At 37.5% G+C, this 24812-nt stretch overlaps 1 protein-coding gene and 1 long non-coding RNA gene across 5 annotated transcripts in view; one reads left to right on the top strand and one right to left on the bottom strand.

Moving 5' to 3' along the window:
- Positions 1–24812, top strand: part of LOC140205773 (uncharacterized) — a 139890-nt gene that overhangs the window by 109475 nt on the left and 5603 nt on the right. The window lies entirely within an intron of this gene.
- The window catches only part of tgfbr3 (transforming growth factor, beta receptor III), a 158829-nt gene that overhangs the window by 53824 nt on the left and 80193 nt on the right, over positions 1–24812 (bottom strand). For all 4 annotated transcript variants that reach the window (XM_072273419.1, XM_072273420.1, XM_072273417.1 and 1 more), the window contains 2 exons: positions 1134–1317; positions 692–860 (listed from right to left, as the gene is read on the bottom strand). In XM_072273419.1, coding sequence (XP_072129520.1) covers positions 692–860; positions 1134–1317 — 353 coding nt within the window. The remainder of the gene's footprint in view (positions 1–691; positions 861–1133; positions 1318–24812) is intronic.

Raw genomic sequence — 24812 nt, forward strand, 5'->3', positions numbered from 1 at the left:
CAATAGCCAAAACAAATTTCTACTCAGAGCACTGGTTTTGCACCATCTTGGTCTTTATACCACCTGGCATTGTTCACTCCCAAAGGAAGAAGGTTTTCATAACAATGAAGGTTCAACCAAACATATTTAAAATGTAGTCAAGGGCAGTGACTGTGTAACTCTCTGGAGGACAAACTTGATGCTGTCACTATACCTAGGTGCTTTTAGCATGAGTCCCTCAAAATTTAGTGAGCAAAAATGCTAGAAAATACCCAATGAAATGGGAAATGGTTCCATGTTCATCTGATGTAAAATGAGTCAAAATACTGTCTGTCATTTCACAAAAGAGGTGGCATTAAAAGTTTCCTTCAGTCAACACCTCCTATCAGAAGTATACCTATGCAAGCACTGTCCCAAAAATTAGCTCTGGTCATATCTGGGTCCACTGAACACCTCAGTGATAGGTTCAAAAAAGTACCTTATAAACTAGATTACAACTTGCTGTAACAAAAAACAAAAGAGTGATTTAAAAATGTGTATTACACTTAGAACTAATAAATTTTAATCATTAAATCATCTATTAGAAGTAATTAGCTACTTCTAGGTATTATGATAATGTTTAGCTTCATCACACAGCAGTTCAACATTTTAAGAGCAAATCAGCATTTCAAGAAGAACCAAAGATTCAAATCAGACCAAAATTCTCACTTACCTGTAAGGATTCGAACTTGGGGATTCCAAGTCAATAACATGAACCTCCTTTTCACCTATTGGGTTTGAGGATGTACAACCCTGTGCAGGTTGCATTTTCAAATAAGCTCCGAGGTAATTCTGAGACAGGAAGTTCTTCTCTATAATGCATGTGGGTAACAATGAAGGATCTAAAAAAAGTTATAATTATTGTTTTATCATCTATTCAGAATAACTATGGCTAACAAAAATCTTAAATGCTGATTTTACCAAACATTATGGAAAAATTATATAGAGGTTTTAAAAGCTAAACAATTGATAAAAAAAATCAAACCTCTCATTTACCTATTAGGACTATCTCAAGGAATTATACAAGAATAAAAGGTAATTACAAACAATTGTATCATTGCCAAAAAGTAAAAAAAAACATTTCAGATTGAAGCCAGAGAATAAGATGGACTTACCTTCACCTACTTTGATGTAAATATTATTAACCTTGTTCAATTCGGTGAAAGATGTCACAGATCCATATTTTTTCTGAGTCCACTGCAGTAAATGTTTACTACCTTGAGGCATTGAGTGCTCTTCCAATGATTCTGATAAGGTAAAATTTACTGTTGGAAACTGGACAGTAGAATTTGTAGTCACCTGAAATTAGGAAGAATGAAAGCATTTCGTTAACCCTATTCATGTTTATAAACTTAAAAATTGCTTAATATTTAACACTAACAGTCTAGATTACTGGTGTTCAGTAGTTCTTATTTTTTTGAACGGGTTACTTAAAGTTGATTGCTGGATATAGTTGAAGCTGAGCCTCAACTTGTGTGCAAATTAACGCAGATGGCATAAAGATGTGGCCTCCGCTTCTTTGCCCCTGATTATCTTTCTGAATCATATAATCTGGTGTGGGATTTTTTTTTAAACAAATACATCAGTATCATGTAAAAAAAAGAGTATATCGAAAACTTCTTGATAAATCAGAACAAATGTTTAGTATAAATAGGTAACATCTAGATGAGGTAAGGTTTGCAAGTATTCTAGTGGTTCATGGTGAGTTCATTTTTCTTATAACGTGAAAACTAAGGTTTCATTTAGTCATCTGTGTGAACTTCAAGGTCTGAATTGAATTGACTTTATTACTTACATCCTTCGTAGATACGAGGAATAAAAATCTTTACGCATAATAAATAGTATGTACTGCCATTGTAGAATAAAATATAGATTTAGAAACAGAAAATACTGTGCTGGCCTCCAAGGAAAATTTAAAACTCCAGAAATTTCTTGTTTTACGTTATGCCTTAAATATTATATCTGATATTATACTTGGAAATCAAAAAGCAAAAAAACAATTGCAGATGTCGGAAAATTAAAAAGTAAGAATACTGTAAATACTCAGATGATCAGTCAACATCTGCTGAGAGAATCAGAATCTGATTTAACATCAACTACGTATGTCATGAAATTTGTTAAACATCCACACAGTTTATTTTTTGCCATTAAATCAGTGTAACAGAGTTCTTCTCATACTGTTTGTGACAACTGCACAGAGTGAAAACTGCACTTCCAAAGTTCGCAGATGAGCATTTTTGGTTTTCCCTATGTAATGCTGTACTGAAATGTTTCAGCATGGTGTTCCCTTTTGACAAGCCACAAACTTTTATAGATGCTACAATATATTACAGGCAGCCTTTGAGTTGAGGTAACACCATTCACACAACATTTTTCCAGCTACCTAGCATTGATACTGAACGAAAGGGTGCTTCAACAATGGTAATGGTGTGGGACAATGTTCCTAGGGGTCCAAAGGGATGGTTTTGAAAAAAACACTGATAACAGGAGGCATGATATTTTATGCACAGGGATAAAAAAAAAAAAGTCCAAGGTCACAGTCAGACGCTCCTGGAATGAAGTCACAGGGTATTCCCTGTAAGGACACCACTGCAGTCTTTGAATGCCTAATTGTTGAGGAAACCTGTAGGGCAGGAAGATGCCCTGTGAATATAGTACATTACTACTCCTGTCTTTGGCTATGGAGCTTTGGTGACCTCTCAAATTCAGAAATAATCAACTAAATGTGAGCTATGACAGCAATCAGCTAGGACAAGGAAAAAGAGTGAAAGCAATTCTGAGGAGTAATGCAGTCAAGATTTTATCTGAAGTCACTGAAGGTTCCTTATCTCAGAAGGAAAAGACACAATTTCATTGTTGACACAGTTTTAAGCAAAATGGATGTAGTAAAAACAGGATGTTCTGGGAGTAAATAAATACATTTTTAAGACCACTGAAGCAGTCCACAAATTTTGCATGTTGTACTATTTTTTGTCACCTGGGAGAGCTTTATGCCAGAAAAAAAATTGCTTCTAAAAAAGAGGGACAAAGTTTGTAGCTAGTGTATCCAGAGATAGTTAAAATTTTTAATTTTCAGTTATGGAGTTGTGTGAACAAATTTGAGTCCAATAAATCTTAAGTCTTAAATAATCTCCCTGGTATTAGACATTAACTGGTACTGTTACGGTGTCTCAATCCTCCAGATTTTAATTAATGTAGGAGTCTAGGAGGTAGTGTGCCATTTCCAATTACTATAAACATCACTGCAAGGGTCCACAGGAAGTCCAACTGAGTGCCTGTGCAATAGACAATGGCCTACTAAGTCCAAGCTCAAATTTTGACTGCTGTTTCTTAGCCATGATTATTACCTTCATAAACTGGAAACATGAACTTATTCAAGCTTAGTCTTGAAACTTGAAAATAACTAGACAATAAATTGTTGTGCCGGAATGAATGAAGATACTACGAAGTTTACTAATATTTAAGCATAACATTGAGTAAAATTTGGCAGCTACAGACCCAGAGCAACTGGCTTTATTGTAGCCAGTCCAATACATTTCATGTTTCAGTGATAAATAACATGTGCCCTGCCCAGCAATTTGCATTTTGATACGCCTACCTCTGGTCTAGACAGTCTCTGTGAAATCAGTTTTCTGCAAAAAAACATGTTGGCTGTAGAAAGTGGAGAATAACTTGCAATAGGATTTGTTTAATTTACTTATTACTATTATTTTCACCACCAACACTCTATTATAATGGAGTTGTACACTTTTCCACCTCAAGTTTCTTCGTAAGGGCCACTTTCCCTGGGCTGTACATTTTCCCTTCTAGTTCCTTGATAGTTACATGCTGCAGCACAAACTTAATGCAGGTGGATTGGACCCTGACATTCCATTGATTAGTAAGAAGTTATAGATACAGCCAACTAATTCAACCTTTAGAAATAAGCCTTCAGAATTTTTTTTGTGCAATAAAACAAAGTAATAAATGCAAGGTTTAGTTCAGTACAAACTAAAAGAGCCATAATTAAGGCCTGTCATGGTATCAACAACAACGTATATTTACTTAATACTTTTAGTTAGAAGTGTTTCCAGGGTGCTTCACAGACAAACAGTATGGCACAGGTAACCAAAAACTTGGGAGCAGAAAAAATGGTAATAAGCTGGTATACAGGACTGAGATAGATCACTGATTGAGTGCTGTCACAACAACAACCTTGCACTCAATGTCAGTAAGACCAAGGAACTGATTGTGGACTTCAGAAAGAGGAAGTCGAGGGAATATACACCAGTTCTCACTGAGAGATCAGTAGTGGTAAGGTTCAAGTTCTGTGTGTCAACATCTCTAAAGATCTATTTTGCACCCAAAAAAACTGATGCAATTACAAAGAAGGCACGACAGAGGCTACATTTTATTAGGAGTTTGAGGAGACTTTGTAGGTGGTCTCATGTGGTCTGTACAGCAGTGTGGTGAAAAAGGCACAACAGCACCTCTTTCAACTCAGACGGTTGGAAAAAGTTTGGTATGGGCCCCCAAATCCCAAGAACTTTCTACAGGGGCACAACGGAGAGCATCCTGACTGGCTGCATCACTGCCTGGTACGGGAACTGTACTTCCCTCAATTGCAGGACTCTGCAGAGAGTGGTGCAGACGGCCCAGCGCAACTGTAGATGTGAATTCAGGGCATTTACAGAGACAGGTGTGTAAAAAGGGCCCGAAGGATCATTGGGGACCAGAGTCACCCTAACCACAACTCGTTCCAGCTGCTACCATCCGGGAAACGATGCCACAGCATAAAAGCCAGGACCAAAAGGCTTCGGGACAGCTTCCTCCACCAGGCCATCAGATTGATTAATTCATGGTAATACAATTGTATTTCTATGTCTTGTACATACTATTTATTATAAATTGCACATTTAGATGGAGATGTAATGTAAAGATTTTTACTCATCATGTATATGAAGGATGTAAGTAATAAAGTCAATTCCATTCAATGTCACCAAGGACACTCGCAAATTTCTACAGATGTAACATGGAGAGCATTCTAACTTGTTACATCACCGGCAGGTATGGAGGGGCACAGGACCAGAAGAAGCTGCAGAAAATTGTAAACTCAGCCAGCTCCATCATGGTCACCAGCCTCAACAAGCATTGAGGACACCTTCAAAAGGCGATGCCTCAAGAAGGCAGCATCCATCATTAAGAACCCTCGTCACTCAGGATATGCCCTCTTATTGCTACCATCAAGAAGGTGGCACAAGAGCCTGAAGACACACACTCATCATTTCAGGAACAGCTTCTCACCCTCCATCAAATTTCTAAATTGACAAGGAATCCATATACCCTACCTCTCTCTTTTTTGCACTTCTTACTTAATTTAAATAAATAAAACTATATATTTCTTGTTGTAATTTATATACCTTAAAAATTATGCGTTGCACTGTACTGCCGCCACAAAATAACAAATTTCATGACTTATGCCAATGATATTAAACCCAATTCTGAACTAGTGCAGTTTAAGAAAATCCAATTTCAAGGCACCAGCCACCCATAGTTGGGTGAAAAGAAATGGAAATATGCAGATTTGATAGGGATGCAGGGCTGGGGGATAAACAAGCATGATGGATGGACACCTGCATGCATCTTTGGGGAGGAAGAATTAAAATTTGAGATTGTCATGTGAACAGGGAAAAGCTAAGAAATAAATTTGTGTATTGGTTTATCATTGTCACACGCACCAGGGTGCAGTGAAGAAGCAGTCCTGCATATTGTTCATGTAGATCAATTTATTGCAACAGTGCACTGAGTTCATAAGAAGTAAAAAAAAAATAGAACGTGGAATAAAGTACTACAGTACAAAGAAAGTGCAATGCAGGCAGACAATAATGCGCAAGGCATAACGAGGTAGACCGTGAGGTCAGGAGTCCATCTTTTTGACTGCGCAATAGTCTTATAACAATGGATTAGGACTGTCCTTGAGCCTGGTAGTATGCGCTTTCAGGTTTTTATCATCTTCTGCCTGATTTATTTTGGGGAGAAGAATGATTGTCCGGAATGGGGGATGGGTGGTGTCTTTAATTATGTTGGCAGCTTTACTAAAGCAATGAGATGTTTAGGCAGATACAATGAATTTCCAGATGTAGAGAAAGTTGGGAGGGGAAGAGAAAACACATGGGCAGGTCTACGTGGGAATAGAAAGCATAGATCATAATGCAGGGAAAATATGGACAGTAATAATTGATCAGTCTCAAGGAAATGTAGACAGAACAATTACTTAAAACCAAGAGCAGAAAAAACTGAATGGTTAAAACATTACACTTAAATCCTGAAATTGCAGATTATTTGAAATTGCTGAAGTGATTATTTAATGTGGAAGACAAAATTATGAGAAGACTTTAAAGCTTAAGCTGAAATTCATTGGAACAGTTGTATATAGTCAAGTACAGAGAGGTCACAGCTGGGATTGGGACAGGGAGAGCTGATCCCTGATGTACACTTTTACAGCACTTCTTGCATCCAATGCGTATATATTTTTTTTCTTTTGGATCACCAAGGATGTGAATTTATGAAACTTACCATCCAACACAGGTTACAATGGAAGACAAAATGTGCTTTTATTAATTATGACCTAATTACTGTAGGTCATCCCTTAGTGTGACTAATACGGTTAGGGTGTTTTTGGAGTTAGAACATATAGCAACTAACTTCAGCCTCCAATCTTCAAATCTGAATATATACTGTAGATTAAATTTAAAATTCAACCCTGAACAATGGGTTCCTAAGAGCTGTGAATCACAGCTAGGAAGACCAGACAATGTTGACTAAAATTCATTTAGGTGTCACAGCAAGTGTGACTCTCAATTCATAATCTCAGCTACATTTTAAAGAGACAATGCATCAGTAAATGAATGGTGCCTTAACAATGGTAATAGCAAAATTCAATGAGATGCCTCACTATAATTATTTGTGAGTGCAATAGGGAGCAGAAAAGACCTAATTTACCCAGCAACAGGGAAAAGCTGCCATTCTTATCAAAAACATGTGTAGACATAACCATGTTGGTATTGAACCTCTGGATACAATTCAGAAAGACTTTTAATGAACTCACCAGGTCCAGGAAAGTAAATTTGTATTTTGTATCAATTCAAGACAGAGCCTACACCTATACAACCATCAAATACTCTCCAGTAATACAGTTAAGTAGGACTTTTCCATAGTAGTAATACACAGCTCAGAGTTACTTGTGGAAAGTCGTAGACTGATGGGTGAAATCTTCTCCAATTCTGCATAGCTGGACACTTATACTGAACTTGAGGAAGTTGTGAACAGAACCAGGAAATGCCACTAGGTGGGGAGTGGGGGGAAAGGATGGGAAGACAATAACAACAAAAAAGTACATGCTATACACTGAGGGAATTGGAAATTCTACATTAAATTTTCAATGACAACATCAATTTGATGGCTATCTTCTTTTAAATAATTACGTCTGTTACGGCATTGTAAACAATGTAAATTACTATTCATGGCATTGACTCAAACTACATAGTACAGTAAAGCATTACGCAGCATACTTTAATACTTGGTGTTTAAGTTTAAATTTATGCAATGAGAATTTGAATTCTTATATTATGGATGATATAATTCCAAAAAATATGCGGCACAGTTGTGCGGCTATTGAAGCCACGGCTTCACAACACCCATCTCAATTCTGGCCTCAGCACAATCTCCTTCTGACAGTGTGGGTTTTCTCTGAGTGATCCAGCTTCTTCCCACTTTACAAAAGTGTGATGTGGTAGATTAATTGGCCACTGGAAGTCGCGTCTAGGTGAGTGATAGGATCCAGGCCAACTCAATGAGAATGTATGAAATTAATGTAGGATTAATATAAATGGGTGGTTGTTGGTCGATGCAGACTTAGTGGGTCAAAGGGCTACTTCCATGATGTGTGTGTCTACGTCCTGGCTGAGATACCATCTTACTTCTCCATGCTTAATAAAATATGCAAATCTTCAGATTTCATTGTACAATTATTTTCTCCCAAGCTTGGCCATTCCATATTGTCATTTCTTTTCAAGCATAAAACAGAAGACTGATGATAAAACAACTTTTGTTGAACATGAACCTAGATAAGGTTGATTAGGTTGTCTAAAATAATGGAATCTTTCTCACGTCTCCTGAATGGTGGAAGTTATTGATGTACATTTTTTTAAGTTTCTGTTTTCAAATCATGTACAATAAAGTATTTCAATTAAGCCTTTAGTTTGATTAACTCTATGCCCCTCCAACCCATATAGATCATTTTCTCATTCTCTGGTATAAATCCCTACATTTGGATCAGGATTTTTTTTTTAAAGCTGTATTTATAGAGGCTACTTTTCTATAACCAGTTTGCAAGAGTTAAAAAAAGAAAAACAACATGTTTGTTTGGCTGTTTTGACATCCTCAGGGCATATGAAAAAGCATTACCATCAATGGTACTTTTGTTGCATGCTGCAATTTCTCACAAGTGTTAATCAGATTATTTAAAAATAATTTTAATGTTGCTGGTTGGGCACATTAATTAGTCTGAGTCTTGGGTACAAGAGCAATGTGTTACTCACTTCTATTGCAAACAAGAGCAAATCTGTAAATGCTGGAAATCCAAGCAACACACACAAAATGCTGGAGGAACTCAGCAGGCCAGGCAGCATTCCTGCCAAAGGGTCTCGGCCTGAAATGTCAACTGCACTCTTTTCCATAGATGCAGCCTGGTCTGCTGAGTTCCTCCAGCATTTTATGTGTGTTACTCACTTTTACTGATCTGCTTTTAGTAACTTCTGAGCAATTCAAATAAATAATCTAAAATCTACCTTAAAAATCAACACTAAATATGAAGTTTAAAACTTGAATACACAGTTCGTCCTTTAGGTCAACGGCCTGAAGTGAAAACCGAATAAATTTTGAAATGAAATATTCTGAAGTTGCTGAGTAAGTGGAGAATGGCAGACAGACCAAAACAGAAGATTCTTGAGAGGATGGAGACCAACATAGATCTATTTTTGGTAAATACTAAACACGTAGTAAAATAGAAATGAATGAAAGCAACTGTGGTAAAAGAAACATCCCCTTAGATGTTTGATTTGCTGAATATTTCCAGAATTTTCCTGCTTATTTTCTTTTAAAAATAGTGAACCATAGTTATTTCACAAATGGCGTATACCTGTGGTCCCCAACCATCGGGCTGCAGACCGGTACCAGGCCGCAAAGCATGTGCTACCGGGCCATGAGGAAACGATATGAGTCAGCTGCACCTTTTCCTCATTCCCTGTCACGCACTGTTGAACCTGAACATACGGTTGCCTACTGTCCCATATTTGCCGGGACATCCCGGATATTGAGCTAAATTGGTTTGTCCCATACGGGACCACCCTTGTCCCGCATTTCCCCAGCTAAGGTAGAGCGTTCCTATGAAACCTTTCGTGCCGAAATAGTGTGAAGCAAAGAAGCAATTACTTTTAATTTATATGGGAAAAATTTTTGAGCATTCCCAGACCCAAAAAATAACCTAATAAATCATACCAAATAACACATAAAACCGAAAATAAATAACACTAACATATAGTAAAAGCAGGAATGATATGATAAATACACAGCCTATATAAAGTAGAAATAATGTATGTACAGTATAGTCGGGAAGATGAAGGCAAAACCGATTTGTGGGGAAAAATTGGCACGTACACGCATGCGCACACAGGTGCCCGTGCAAGGCTTCATGGTCATTGTAGTCTTTCCTGGGGTAAAGTGTCCCAGGATTTGACTGCTACTTTTGTCTCTTATTTGGGAGTGAGAAAGTTGGCGACCCTGACTGTAAAGGATATGTAGAGGTGAGCTTAACCCTACTTGAACACGGTTGAACACCCGCCCCCTGCGCCCCCTCCCCCCACCCCGGGTGGGCCGGTCCACAAGAATATTGTCAATATTAGACCGGTCAGCAGTGCAAGAAAGGTTGGGGCCCTTGGCGTATACAGTACGGTGCAAAAGTCTGAGGAGCGTATGGAGAGCTAGGGTGCTAAAGACTTGCACAGTACTTTAGTAAGTTTATGTACTGCACTGTACAGTTGCTACAAAACATAAACAACTTTCATGACATGTGTGAGTAATGATTCTGATATGGGTCTGTATTGTGGACTGAGAGTGGGAAGGGGGCAGGGAAAAGTGGGGAGCGAGTAACAGCAGAGAGACATTCTGTAATGATCAATAAGCTATTGTTTGGGATTAAATTACCCTGCCTAGTGTCTCAGGGCTGAGTGTGTCTGCACCCGTGCCACCTCCCACCCCGGGCACATCTTCTCTCCCATTTGTCCTACACCCTTCCCATAATACTCTATTTCTGTCATTCCCAACATCCTTTGCTCCCACCAGATTTACAAATATCTTAGGCACCCTAGCTTTATGTGTCTAGGATGTTTGCACAGTACTGTAAATACTGAACTATTACTTGAAACAAGTTAACAAAGGTCTTAAATATTCAATAAGCCTTTCTTTTGACAAGTTATGATTAAAAATGTATGGGAGTATTGATGAAATCAGATTAAAGTGAGCTTTTGTCATATTCAAATTAGTTGATGAAAAGTTAAAACAAAATATAATTCTATGGTGCGAAAGACATTTATATTTCATGATATAGGCATTAAAAAGCAATGAATTTGCAAAAATCAAGACAGTTATTCAAAAAATCTATGAATGAAGGTACTTGGCAATTTATTTACTCAATATTTCATGGATAAGATAATATGTTGTTCAGTGTGACAATCTGTCAAACTTAGCACTATACTATGTTGTTAACAATTTACTTTTGTCAGCTAATTTTAAACTCTTCTTTTGAAATTCAGAAGTAGGTCTGCAAAGTTGAAAGATAATAGTTAGATCGATAACCTAAGAAGCATACTGTAGAACAAGAGGACAGCCAGAGACCTTGCCCCAGGGGAGAGATGGTTAATGCAAGTGGAATAATTTTAAGGTATTGGGGGGGGGGGGGGAGATATTAGAGGTAGTTTTTTTTTAAAACGCAGAGTGGTAGCTGTATGGAACTTGCTGCCAGGGTGGTGGTCGAGGCAGATACATCAGGAACATTTAAGGAACTCTTATATAGGCATAAGAGTGGATGAAAGAAAAATGGAGGGCTTTGTGGGTGGGAAGGCTTAGATTAATCATGGAGTATGTTAAAGGTTGGCAAAGTTATGGGTCAAGGGGCCTGAACTGCGCTGTACTGTTCTATGTTCTATTTAACCTGGAACAAAGAAAAACATTAAAATGAATGACATTTTTATATGATTTATATTTATATGGAAACACTAATCTGTTAATAAACCTTATGGAAAGAGTCAGGAAAGGAATTTCAAAGAATTCTCATGGTTTGATTAGAAATTTACTTTTTCACTGTCAATTTAAATGATTAATTTATCATGTTTGATGGCTACATAGATGGGTTCAAGTAAATAATATTTAATCATATTTGCATCACTTCTGAAAGTATTCATGATGCAGAACCAAAAGATAACTTTGAAAATAATAAGCAAAAGGATGAAGGCCAAATTCTATGTTTCAGGATTAGATTAAAACAAAATTGAAAATAGTGGATGATGGCAGTTTGATTGTAAAAGTTAAGCCAACATGCCATTCAAATTTGTCATTTGGACTTAAGAAGAAACAAGACAGTCATTTGTTTAAACATCTGGAATGTTTAATTGGCTTGCTCAGAGATCATAAACATAAATTATAAATTCAGCAGAACTGGTGTATGCATTTTCCAAAAAAAATGGGGAATTGACACAAATATCTTCGAGCTGCCTACAATAATACAAATTTAAATTTCAAACTTATGTAAGCTTAATGCATCTACAGTGAATCTTTTCAACTTCAACTGCCACCTGTTCATCAGGAAAACTCTTAAGACTAAAGAAAATTTGACCATAAAACAACCCAATTGCTTAGAGGGATAAATGTTTCCTTACCCAATTTTGGTTTTGCGTAGACAATTTGGCCCCAGACCTTTTACATAATCCAAATGGCTGAATTAAAGAGTGAAGATGGTACAACTGCCCTCAGTATTAAGGAGCCCTGGTAAAACAGAATCAAGTGAAAACTCTGCTGGCTGGAGTCAGACCTCACACAAAGAAAGCTGGTATTGGTGTTGAATGTTAATCATGTCAACACCCAAGGCATCACTCAGGACAAAGTGTAAAACTCGACTTCTTCACTTGCTTTATCATTGACCACTTCCAATCACTATGTCAGGGGTAGGGTGTAAATTCCATGTGCAACACCTCAGCAAATGGATTTGCCCTTGCCTTCATGCAGCAACACCTTGACAACATTCAGACAAGATCTAATTGACAACTAACATATGCTCCATAAGAGTGACGGGCAATGGGACAATATCTAACAAGACAGTGTTTAAGTATTTATCCTCAATATTCAATAGCCTTACTCTCACCAAGTCTCCCACCATCAACAACCTTTGGATCACCACTGATCAAAAACTCAACTAGACCAAGCATACATATATATCATGGCTACCAAAGTGAGTCAGAGGCTGGGTTTTCTGTGGCAAATGATTTGTCTCCTGACACCCCAAATCCTTTCCAATATCTGCAAAGTACAACTTGGAATGCTCTCCATTTCCCTGGGTAACAGCTGCACTAGCACCTCTTAAAAAGGAGAGAGAAGCCACTTGGCTGGTATCTTACCCACTTCAGAGATTCATTGCCAGTACGCAATGGCTGCCAAGTGCACCATCTACAATGTTCACTCCAGGTGCTGATGATTACTCCAAAAGAGGAGAGGCAGCAAATGCATGTGAGCACCAACACCAGCAGATGCCCCTCCAAGCTGTGTATAATTGGAACAGATAATACGACCCTGTATACAATAATATACTGCTGGCAACACATCATCTGTAGGCTGCTATCCAACAAAACAGCAAGGATTCTTTCACCAAAGTGACTACGGCAGTTCAAGAATATAGCTCAATACCACCTTTAGGGGCAATTAGAGATGTGAAATAAATGCTTCTCTTGACACTGACACCCATATGCCAAAAACTTTATGAATAAATAAAAAAAAAGAGGCTTGAATGAAATCACCTAGAGTTACCCTGTACATTCTAGAATACCCCTATCAATAACTATGAATTAAATCCATATGAGTCATTTACAAACTCAACAAGTACATTATCTGATGGGGAGTATTCAAGTGCTGTTAACAATGTGCACATCTACTACTGAAACTTTCAACTTTTCCTTTGTTATCACTAGACTTGATCCTTTCAATGTACTTCTGACTGGGGCCCATTGTTCTACCCTCTGTAAACTGAAGGTCATTTTTTAACTACTAAGTACTAGAGTTGTCCATCTTAACCCTAACCCAAACATTCAGCAGCCGTAGCTTGCCTATTACCCCAACACTCAGATTCACCAACTCAAGTTGACTCAGAGTTAAGCAATGGTTTACTTTTAAGATTTTTAACCTATTTAAAAATAATTGATCACCCTGCCCCTATTTGACATAGTTGATCCCCATCTTTGCCGTCTCTCACAGCCCTACACCCTCCAAGATACCTATGCTTCTCCAATTCAGATCTTTAAAGCATCACCACATTCAACATGTAGACATGAATCTAGTTACGCTCTTTACATCTGTTTTCTTTTAGAGTGCTCCTTAAAATCTAACTCTATGAGTCTCAGTGGAGACCAGATTAATACTATCACTTAGCACATCAAATAGCTGATCTATTAACAGTTGGAAGATGTGTGTACTCAGAGGGCCTCCTCTCACAGCACAAGTTGTGGGTATCTAGGAGCTCTGACCCCAAAAGTTTTTAGAATACCTATGTGAAAAGTTATCTGAAGAAATATCACATTTGTGTGAAGTCACCCAAGTGGCAGAAACAAAAACAGTAAATGTAAGAGAGCAGTCCAGCTTATTAGGAACAGTCCAGGAATATCTCGAAGAATGACAAAAAAACAAAGTGAACTAGAATCCATTCCTCTGCCTATGATTTCAGCAACAGACGCTGTTCGTCTACAACTCAATGGTATGTCTTTTTAGTTTATAATAATTGTACCCGAGTTTTGGAAATAGTTTGTGTTTTAGAAATAGTTAGTCATTTGGAAATCTTTTATAAGATAGAAATCCTGTGGGTTTTAAATGTTCTAAAAATTTTATGAAAATTTAAGCATGTATCACCAAAAGTAAATGAACTGTGTTTAAACTACTTTGTTAGCTGGAAGTATTTCCTCCTTGGTATGTGGGGAGGCAGGAGGTTAACCTACCACTCAAATAGTGAGTACTTGCAGTTAAACTCGCCACGGAGGGAAAATAGGGAAGTGAACTTGTCTTTGAAGAGTAGGTGGTTACAGTACTTGTCCTTTAAGTGAGGACTCCCATAGTTCTCTATACTGGATAGGGCTTAAGACCTTCATTTGAGTTTAGACTTTGTGGTCAGCAAACCCAATACAATCACACCACAGAAACAGCTTCTTCCTAGAATAGGGAATAAATTCCTGGGCAGGTCAATGGAAGCAAAATTATGGAATAATTTACATAACATATGAAATAACAGGAGCAGATAAAGAAAAGCTGTTAGCGCGGGCAACTATTATGTTTGTCTCTGGATAATTAATATGGATGAGTAATTTCTTTCATACAATGAGCCTTGAATCTTGAGGTTTTGTCTATCCTTCAATTTGTGGTCCATGACAGATAACTTAGCAAGATCACACCTATGCCTATGAACATCAATTGTGGGTGTCACTTGGTGCTGCTGACCAATTAATGGATATATAGCACATTGGCCAATTTACAGTAAAAAAAAACATGATCTCACCATTACTGCTATGGTACTTGGTTATAGATAATTGAAATTATGCCTCAAAATATTTCTGTGACAACAAAGACATTTAATTTATTTGTTTTTTATAGCTTAAACAATACCAGGACTGTGACTGTTTTAATTATCCCTAATCTTTTTGGAAGAAAACAATTTTTTGGCAAAGACGAAAAGCTTTACAATGTTTAGATTTCTGATTTAATATATGTCATGATCTTTTTATGGCATTTGCATAGCAAATGAATGGTCCTTATGTCTAGTCCTCCTGATGCATTATATACCCAGTGGCTACTTTATTAGGTACAGGAGTGGAAGCCAGTGTGGTTTTCTGCTGCTGTAGCCTATCCACTTCAAGGTTCAATGTGTTGTGTGTTCAAAGATGCTCTGTTGTAACCACTGTTGTAACATGTGGTTATTTGAGTTGCTGTTGCCTTCCTGTCAGCTTGAACCAGTCTGGCCATTCTCCTCTCACCTCCCTCATTAACAAGGCAATTTCACCCACAGAACTGCTGCGCAATGGACGTTCTTTTCTTTTCGCACCATTCTCCGTAAACTCTAGAGACTGTTGTGTGTGAAAATCCCAGGAGATCAACAGTTCCTGAGATACTCAAACCACCCCATCTGGTTTCAACAATCACTCCATGGTCAAAGTCATTTAGATTACATTCCTTCCCCATTCTGATGCTTGGTCTGAACAACAACTAAAACATCTGACAATGTCTGCATGCTTTTATGCAGTGAGTTGCCACCACGGATTGATGGATTAGATATTTGAATAAATTAGGTGTGCAGATCTACCTAATAAAGTGACCACTGAATATGTGGGAAAAGTTTTTATTACTTCATTCAGATTGTGGAGATAGATTTTTAATGTTGAAGTACATTGCCAATATGTCTGTCATCAGGGCAAACCACTTTGTTAATGCTAGGATATTGGCAAAATATGCGGGTAAATAATGCCCAATTTTAAATTACAGATTTGGCATGATTACCAACTTTAACATTATAATAAAATTACTGAATAAAAGAACAATTCATTGTTCAGTGAGAGATGTAATAACATATGTGCAGTTTCAAAACATTTAATAATATGAATTTAGGGCACAGATGGTGTCAAAGTAGAGAGCAATGGACACATGTGTAAAATAGGCTATTGGGTAAATTAAGTAAACATGCTGAGAATCATTACGGCACAGAATGAAGTCATTAAGCCCACTGGCATATCAGCTGTTTGTAGAACAATCCTGTTCTTCACAGACCTGTCCAATTCTCCTCTAAAAGCTTTGACGAACTTTACTTCCACCACACTTAAACATGAGCTTTAGTCATAAGCACTCCATAAATAATGAAAATTGCTACACATCCCTGCAGTATTTTACCCCATCACTTTAAATTTGCAGTTCCCAGGCCTTGCACAATTTAATTGGAACAGCATTTGCTTATCTACCTTGTTCAAACCCAGAAATAGTAGGGGACAGAGGGTCCAGTGAGATGGAGGAACTGAGCGAAATACTTGTTAGTAGGGAAGTGGTGTTAGGTAAATTGAAGGGATTGAAGGCAGATAAATCCCCAGGGCCAGATGGTCTGCATCCTAGAGTGCTTAAGGAAGTAGCCCAAGAAATAGTGGATGCATTAGTGATAATTTTTCAAAACTTGTTAGATTCTGGACTAGTTCCTGAGGATTGGAGGGTGGCTAATGTAACCGCACTTTTTAAAAAAGGAAGGAGAGAGAAACCGGGGAATTATAGACCGGTTAGCCTAACGTCGGTGGTGGGGAAACTGCTGGAGTCAGTTATCAAAGATGTGATAACAGCACATTTGGAAAGCGGTGAAATCATCGGACATAGTCAGCATGGATTTGTGAAAGGAAAATCATGTCTGACGAATCTCATTGAATTTTTTGAGGATGTAACTAGTAGAGTGGATAGGGGAGAACCAGTGGATGTGGTATATTTGGATTTTCAAAAGGCTTTTGACAAGGTCCCACACAGGAGATTAGTGTGCAAACTTAAAGCACACGGTATTGGGGGTAAGGTATTGATGTGGGTGGAGAATTGGTTAGCAGACAGGAAGCAAAGAGTGGGAATAAACGGGACCTTTTCAGAATGGCAGGCAGTGACTAGTGGGGTACCGCAAGGCTCAGTGCTGGGACACCAGTTGTTTACAATATATATTAATGACTTGGATGAGGGAATTAAATGCAGCATCTCCAAGTTTGCGGATGACACGAAGCTGGGCGGCAGTGTTAGCTGTGTGGAGGATGCTAAGAGGATGCAGGGTGACTTGGATAGGTTAGGTGAGTGGGCAAATTCATGGCAGATGCAATTTAATGTGGATAAATGTGAAGTTATCCACTTTGGTGGCAAAAATAGGAAAACATTATTATCTGAATGGTGGCCGATTAGGAAAAGGGGAGGTGCAACGAGACCTGGGTGTCATTATACACCAGTCATTGAAAGTGGGCATGCAGGTACAGCAGGCGGTGAAAAAAGCGAATGGTATGCTGGCATTTATAGCAAGAGGATTCGAGTACAGGAGCAGGGAGGTACTACTGCAGTTGTACAAGGCCTCGGTGAGACCACACCTGGAGTATTGTGTGCAGTTTTGGTCCCCTAATCTGAGGAAAGACATCCTTGCCATAGAGGGAGTACAAAGAAGCTTCACCAGATTGATTCCTGGGATGGCAGGACTTTCATATGATGAAAGACTGGATGAACTGGGCTTGTACTCGTTGGAATTTAGAAGATTGAGGGGGGATCTGATTGAAACGTATAAAATCCTAAAGGGATTGGACAGGCTAGATGCAGGAAGATTGTTCCCGATGTTGGGGAAGTCCAGAACAAGGGGTCACAGTTTGAGGATAAAGGGGAAGCCTTTTAGGACCGAGATTAGGAAAAACTTCTTCACTCAGAGAGTGGTGAATCTGTGGAATTTTCTGCCACAGGAAGCAGTTGAGGCCAGTACATTGGCTATATTTAAGAGGGAGTTAGATATGGCCCTTGTGGCTATGGGGATCAGGGGGTATGGAGGGAAGGCTGGGGCGGGGTTCTGAGTTGGATGATCAGCCATGATCATAATAAATGGCGGTGCAGGCTCGAAGGGCCGAATGGCCTACTCCTGCACCTATTTTCTATGTTTCTATGATGATGTTGTACATTGCTATCAAATTGACTCCAAACATTCTCTGCTGCAAGAACAGCTTGAGCACTCAAGTTTAATGGGCAAAGTCCCTCTCCTCTAGAAAAAAATACTAGTTATATCTTTTTCAAACCCTCTTTTGAATTACATACTTTTCCTAAAGTGTGGTGACTCGAATTGAATGTAATATTTCACTGGTGACTTCACCAGTTTTATAAAGAATTAATAAAAACACCCTACTTTAATACTCTATGCCTATATTTCAGAAGCTCAGAATCAATATGCTTTAGTAAATACCTCATCAACATGTCCTATAAGTTTCAATAAGTAATGCAAAATTACACTGAGGCACTGCCATTCCTGCAGTTAATTTAGAGCTGTGCCATTTTGTCTGCATCACTCTCCTCAATATTTCTGGCAAAACGTACAGCTATTCCTTGATTTATGGAAGTAATGCATTCCTGAAAAAATTCTGTGATGTGACTTGTAATGTCATTAGATGACATCTGACACTGGAATTTCGGGATTGGAAATGTGGATCACATGTAGAACTGTCCTGTCAAAGTTAATGACTGACATGGTTTGATCAACACTGGGTAAAAAATTTGTGGGGTTTGTGCCTAAGAGGCAGGTGATATCTGTTCCAATTACTGGTCACATTGCTGCTTATCTGACTTCAATGACTTGTATGACAAATACATCCTGCTAGTTAGCTACACTCTGGCTTAAGAGTATGCCATGGGACAGAAAACCTGTCGAAGGTGGCGACTCCAACTTAGCAGAGCAGAAGAAAGTCTTCTTTAATTGCCATTTTGTGTCACCTCAGTCGTGCCCTTCTAAATCAAAATGTATATGTTATTCAACCTTCAAAACTAAACATTTGCTGCGCAAGACGTAAGACACAGGCTAAATTTGTAAATACTTATAATTAAGTGATTATAACAAAAAATCTTTTATAAAAGAAATCTATTTTCTTCTTCATAATATGAGATTAATTTTATCTCATTAGCTTCTGCACTCTGTGCATAATAGCTTGCAGCTTAAAGAATACCATGTATAATGATTACTTAGTTTAAGTGGTATCATTAGCCCATACCTGGCATGTTCAAAGAAGACAAATTTGTTTTTGTGGGCATTCTGCATAACTAGATTGCGTGTCTGAAATATAATACATTTAATATAAATTTTGACTCAGCTAAACAAATCTGTTATTCATTCTAAGAAGTTGTTGAAATGATTCCAGCTCCCTTCAACCAGCATGGAGCACAAGATTATGAGTTTAACAAAGTGGTACTTCTCAGATAAAACTGAGAATGGTAAAACTTTATTCAGGTATCCTCCATAATTGTTTCTATAATATAATGTTTTATGGAGGAATTCAATTCTGGATCTGTTTAAAACACAACTGAAAGGTCCACCTTTGATTTACAGATAAATAATTTGGTGAAGGAAACAAACAACACTGGTGTTCCAGCAGGTTTGTCACCCAGCCAAACGTCTAGTGTGAAGCATCAATGCTCAGTGGTTTAACGGTTTTAGTCCTAGTCTAATGAAGGCCGACATTATGCAGTCTTATAGTAAAAAAAAAACTAGAATCTGGCTAACTGAAATGAACATGGGAATACTTTAAAGCTGTGGGTAATGAAAAGCCCACGCTGAACACAGCAAGACATGGACAAAATCCAAGCTTAGGCTGATAAGCAGCAAGCAACTTTCAAATCATGCAAGCCCCAGTCAATGACCAAAGAAAGGAATTTATATCCATGAACTTATTATTCTTGCTCATACTCAAGGATCGCCCGCACCACCCATAACCCCTCCCCCCACTCAACTATCAATACCAAACAAACTCAACCAGGTCCTTGACCACAGTTCTTACTGCAAGTTAGATATTCCATGGTGGACTGGACATGTTCGGTTTCTGGAAAGTCCTTCCACCATCTGCAAAGTATCTTAATGATGTCTAATGGCTTAGATGACAGCAGTTTTGGATGGAAAAATACTGAACACTAACTAGGACAGAGTACTCTTGACTGGCAGTTCTATCAATTTAAATTTCATTTCCTCTATCATCAGAGTGACATGACTGCAGCGTGCATCATCTATGGGATGCAAAGCATCAATTTGTCGATGATTCTCTGACAGTACCTCCATATATTTTTTTAAATATACATAGTTTTTTAAAATGCAAATACAATGTTTGTAGTACACTAGAAAGTTGTTGCAAAAACTTATTTATTTCTAATTTGACATACTAAAATGAAAGTTGCATCATTTTCTTATTATAGCTGTTGTCCATTGTGTCTACCAATAATTACAAGTGCTGCTGCAATGACATCTGTATGCTGGATTAAGCTACTTCTAGACCCATTTTATGATCCTAACCAAGCAGCAAAATTTTCAATACAAAGGGGAAAAAGCAACAGAAAGTAATAAATATTGACATAATAAGCATTGATAGCGCTGTTTAAGTGTCTTGGCCCACAACATCGACTGTTTGTTTCCCTCCATAGATGCTGCCTGACCTGCCAAATTCCTCCAGCATTTTGTGTGTTACTCAAGATTTCTAGCATCTGCAGAATCTCTTGTGTGTAAGCATTGTTATGATACTTCAACAATCTTTCAGAGGAAATATTTATATGATTTGTCTCTCGAATTGTCAAATCAGATAAGATTTTTAAAAAATCCTTTTTGCCTTTTTCATAAATGTTCACTTACATTTTCATGATGCCAATTTAATAACCTTAATCAAACAATAGCCTTGATATAATGTCTAAAGTTAAGTTCGCATGTAAAGCAAACCAGGTTCAGCCTGACTAAGATGCATGGAAATTGATAGGTCATTGTCTATGACTAGGCCAAAAGCTGAGCACTATTGGTTCAATTTATAGAAGGAAATCACTGCTAGGTGTTTGAACTCATCTCAACTTCAGTTTGGTATGTACAATGTAAAGCAGCAAACTGACTATAATTCCAGAAAATAAACAGAGAAAGGTAGGGATTATAAACACAAGAGATCCTGCAGGTGCTGGAAATCTTAAGCAATATTTTCAAAATGCTGGATGAACTCAGCAAGTCAGGTAGCATCTTTGGAGCAGAGTAAACAGTGAAAGATAGGGAATGGTGTCAAGTAGAACTTCTTACAAGTAAGAAGCAAGTATGATTATCGATAGTATCTTTTTAGGTGGTGTAAATAATAATTAGGGGATGAAAAGAAAATACACCAAAGGGTGCAGTAGCAACACAGCAAATAGCAGCAATGCCAAAAAAAATCAGTCTACTTGATATGGTGCATTTGTATTCTGGCACCATTCGGCCACAAATTCAATATCTATTTAAATTTTCCCCTATGGCTTTTCCTACACAACTTACCTGGAGAGTCTATTCCACATATTCAACACCCTTTACATCAAACACAATTTACATTAGAGGATCAGACAGATCAAAGAAGATGCATAAGAGACAGTGTTTGTTTTTTTGCCCTTTTATATGTTTTTAACTGAACCTTTGATCAATAACTCTACTGCTAAACACAAATAAGAAACTGTACTTGGACAGGGAATAGATAGCTAAGTAATCTATTATTCAGGTTTTAGGAGAAATGGCAGGTTAGGGATAAGGTGGTTATTTACAAGGAAAAGAAAGGATTCAAGATTGTTTATTTTCATTCTTTAGTACACGAGGATAAAAACAAACAAAATGTTTGTTCCTCCAGATACAATGCAGCATAAAAAACATGAAACACAACAAATAAACAATCCTATAAAGCACAATGTTCAATTAACTATGTAGCCATATATACGCAAGATTAGCTTAAAGTGTGGAGTGTAAGTGTAAAGTGGCAGTTTATGGGATTGGGGGGGAATGAAGGGTGCTGAGGGGCTGTGGAGAGGAGTGGCTGCTGTGAAAGTAGCGGTGGTGGGGACTGGTGGAGTGGGCTAATGGGTAAAAGTGTTGATCAGCCACCAGCAGCCCAAGAACTAATATAAGCTCTGCCAGTATTATGACAGCAAGGATGCCAGCTGTTTTTTGAATGCCAAGTAACTATTTAGTTGGCGAGGAAACAAATTCTGGAGCTGTCTGGATCATGACTCTTACTGAATTGATGTAGTGAGGAAGGTTCTATTTGGATATTTTCCATGTTTACCAAAAGGCTCAAAAGTCTGAAAACAAAGTCTATTACAGAGTTTTTCTGGCTGCTTTCTGTGTTCTCATCGGCTGCTGCATGGAAAGGAAAGAGATACGGTTCTTCAGATTTAGGTGTACTATTCAAAGAAAACTAAAGAGAGACTGAAAACTTAAGCTATTATCCTGTACTTGTATAAACATGCGTACTATCTGGAAACTTAACTTGTGGTTCTTCCATATGCTCAGCTAAAATAACTAATTTTTCATTTCTGTGATTCCACGCCAGTCCTTTGGGCATACTGCCTAAAAGATTGTGGGTAGTGTGTCTGCATTAATTTTCCTTTCCGAGAACCTTCATCATGTGCACACAATTTACTATTAATGGGGATGTTTCCAGTATTTGCTTAATGGGACTACATCCAGATTCAAAGAACGTAGGTATTTTGTATATATATTAAAAAAAGAATAAACTACACCTGATTCAAATTCTATTCAGGTGCAGAGGTGTGGGAGTGTCTGTGCCTGTGTGTGTCTGTGTTTGTGTTTGTGTGGTGAGGGAAAGAGTTGAGAAGATGACCAGCTATGATATATTGTTGCCAAAGTGGTAAATAAACTGCTAAAGGTAAAATAGGGAATGTATGTCAACCCAGAGTGAATGAATGGTGTTAAAAATGTTCCTTATTAATTAGATTTGTTTTATAAAGTTCATAGTGCAGGACTTTTGATCCTAAACAGCCTCATGCATAATACAGACTCATTTGTATTCGGTGAACATTTTTTCTTCTTGATCACCAAATAACCTCCTGCCAAAAAGAAGGATTGAAAGTCAGATAGCTATGCTTCAATGTCAATTGAAGGAAACTTACATACTTCAACTACTAATGCCAATTAAAATGTACTTGGTAAAGCTGCTAAATTGAACAAAGGTCTGCAAAATTTGTTTGTCTGGACAACGTTTGTCTGAGTTAAGTGAAGCCCTGGATACTGAAAAATCACTTTTTGTACTCTTGGCACCCAAGTTCAGCATCTATCATTGCTAGACAGAGAATGAAGCTTATTATAGTCTCCCAAACATCTGGAAGAGCACCTTTGCAATTTGGCTAAGTTGGTAGAATTTTTCATTCTTGAAGTCATAAAGTTGCAGTGTCCGGACTTGGTTCTGGACATAGTCTAGACGTACACTTCAATTCAGTACCAATTTGCTCAGACATTGCAAATCCTAAAACGTAATTTTATGTTCTTACACAAAGAGTAGATTATTTGGACAATGTTTTCCACTTAAGCACCATCAACAAAAACAGATTGACTAGTCAATGATTTCATTACTCTATGTAATATATTTTTAGACCATAAAACCCTAAGACATAGTAGTGGAATTAGGCCATTTGGCCCATCGAGTCTGTTCCACCATTTAATCATGGCTGATCCATTTTTCCCCCCTCCCCGGCCTTCTCCCCGTAATCTTTGATGCCATGTCCAATCAAGAACATATCAAGCTCTGCCTTAAATACACCCAATGACCTAGCCTCCCCAGCTGCCTGTGGTAATAAATTCCAAAAATCCACCATCCTCTGCTAAAGAAATTTCTCTGCATGTTTTAAATGGTCACGTCTCTATTTTTGTTTGCCAAGTAGAAACTTACATGGTCAGTGAACACATTTCAAGGCACATTCATTGACACAAATTGTGTTGAAACATCCCGAGAAGAGTTAAAAGGTTCTGCATTAATTAGACTCTTAAATTAACTAAACATCTATCTTTAATTTTAATAATTCAATTGTTGAATAATTTTGTCTTCAAAATTTGTATCAATTTAAAACTTTGCATCTGACAAATCATTCTATTCGTCTTTATTGGGTCCAGAATTGTGAAATGGAAGGACTTTAATTCTTCCAGGTATACTGTCTTCTCTGAATATCCATTAATTCTGTTTGAACACTAGAAAATCTTAAACCAAACTTTAGATTGATTTGGATTTTTGCAAGTAATTTTTCTTTGTTCAATGGACAAACATTATTATAACTAAGCTACACCTCAGCCTTTTATTTTGAAGCCTTTAAGTTTTAGGTTAGTATTGAAATAAAGAACATTAAAAAATTATAGAGGTAAAATATGGAAGTAAAAAAATAGGAGGCCAACCTTCGTTGTATTTTGAAAAGAAAAGGTACGATTTCTTTTATGTTTAGAACATAAAACAGTACAGCAAAAGGTTTTTCAGTCCAGGATTTGGTACCAACCTATATTAACTTGCTCAATGATTGATCTAACCCTTCCCTAATTCAGCCCATAATCCACCATTTTTTCTTACATACATTTACCTATCTAACAGTCTTTTAAATTGTATCAGACTCTATCACCACCTTAGATTAAGATCATTAGCTTGTAATTTTGCATTGCAGAATTTTTAAAAATCAGAGTCTAACTGCCCAAAGATGTCAAATTAAGTACAGATTGGGAAAGTTTCTTGTCATTACACCAGATACAAAAGTTGATCTGAATAATGGTAAATATTTTCCACCGCCTTAATCATGGAAAACAACAAAGGCCATTTCTTTAAAAAAAAGATTTCTTTAAAACAATGCCCAAAAATATTTAGAACCATTTTAACATCTTTTTCTATCAACTTTCTTTATATCGCACACCATCTACTTTCTTTTTGTGTCTTGTTAACTGAGTCATA

This window comes from Mobula birostris, chromosome 12, assembly GCF_030028105.1.
Source record: "Mobula birostris isolate sMobBir1 chromosome 12, sMobBir1.hap1, whole genome shotgun sequence".
NCBI classification, from domain to species: domain Eukaryota; kingdom Metazoa; phylum Chordata; class Chondrichthyes; order Myliobatiformes; family Myliobatidae; genus Mobula; species Mobula birostris.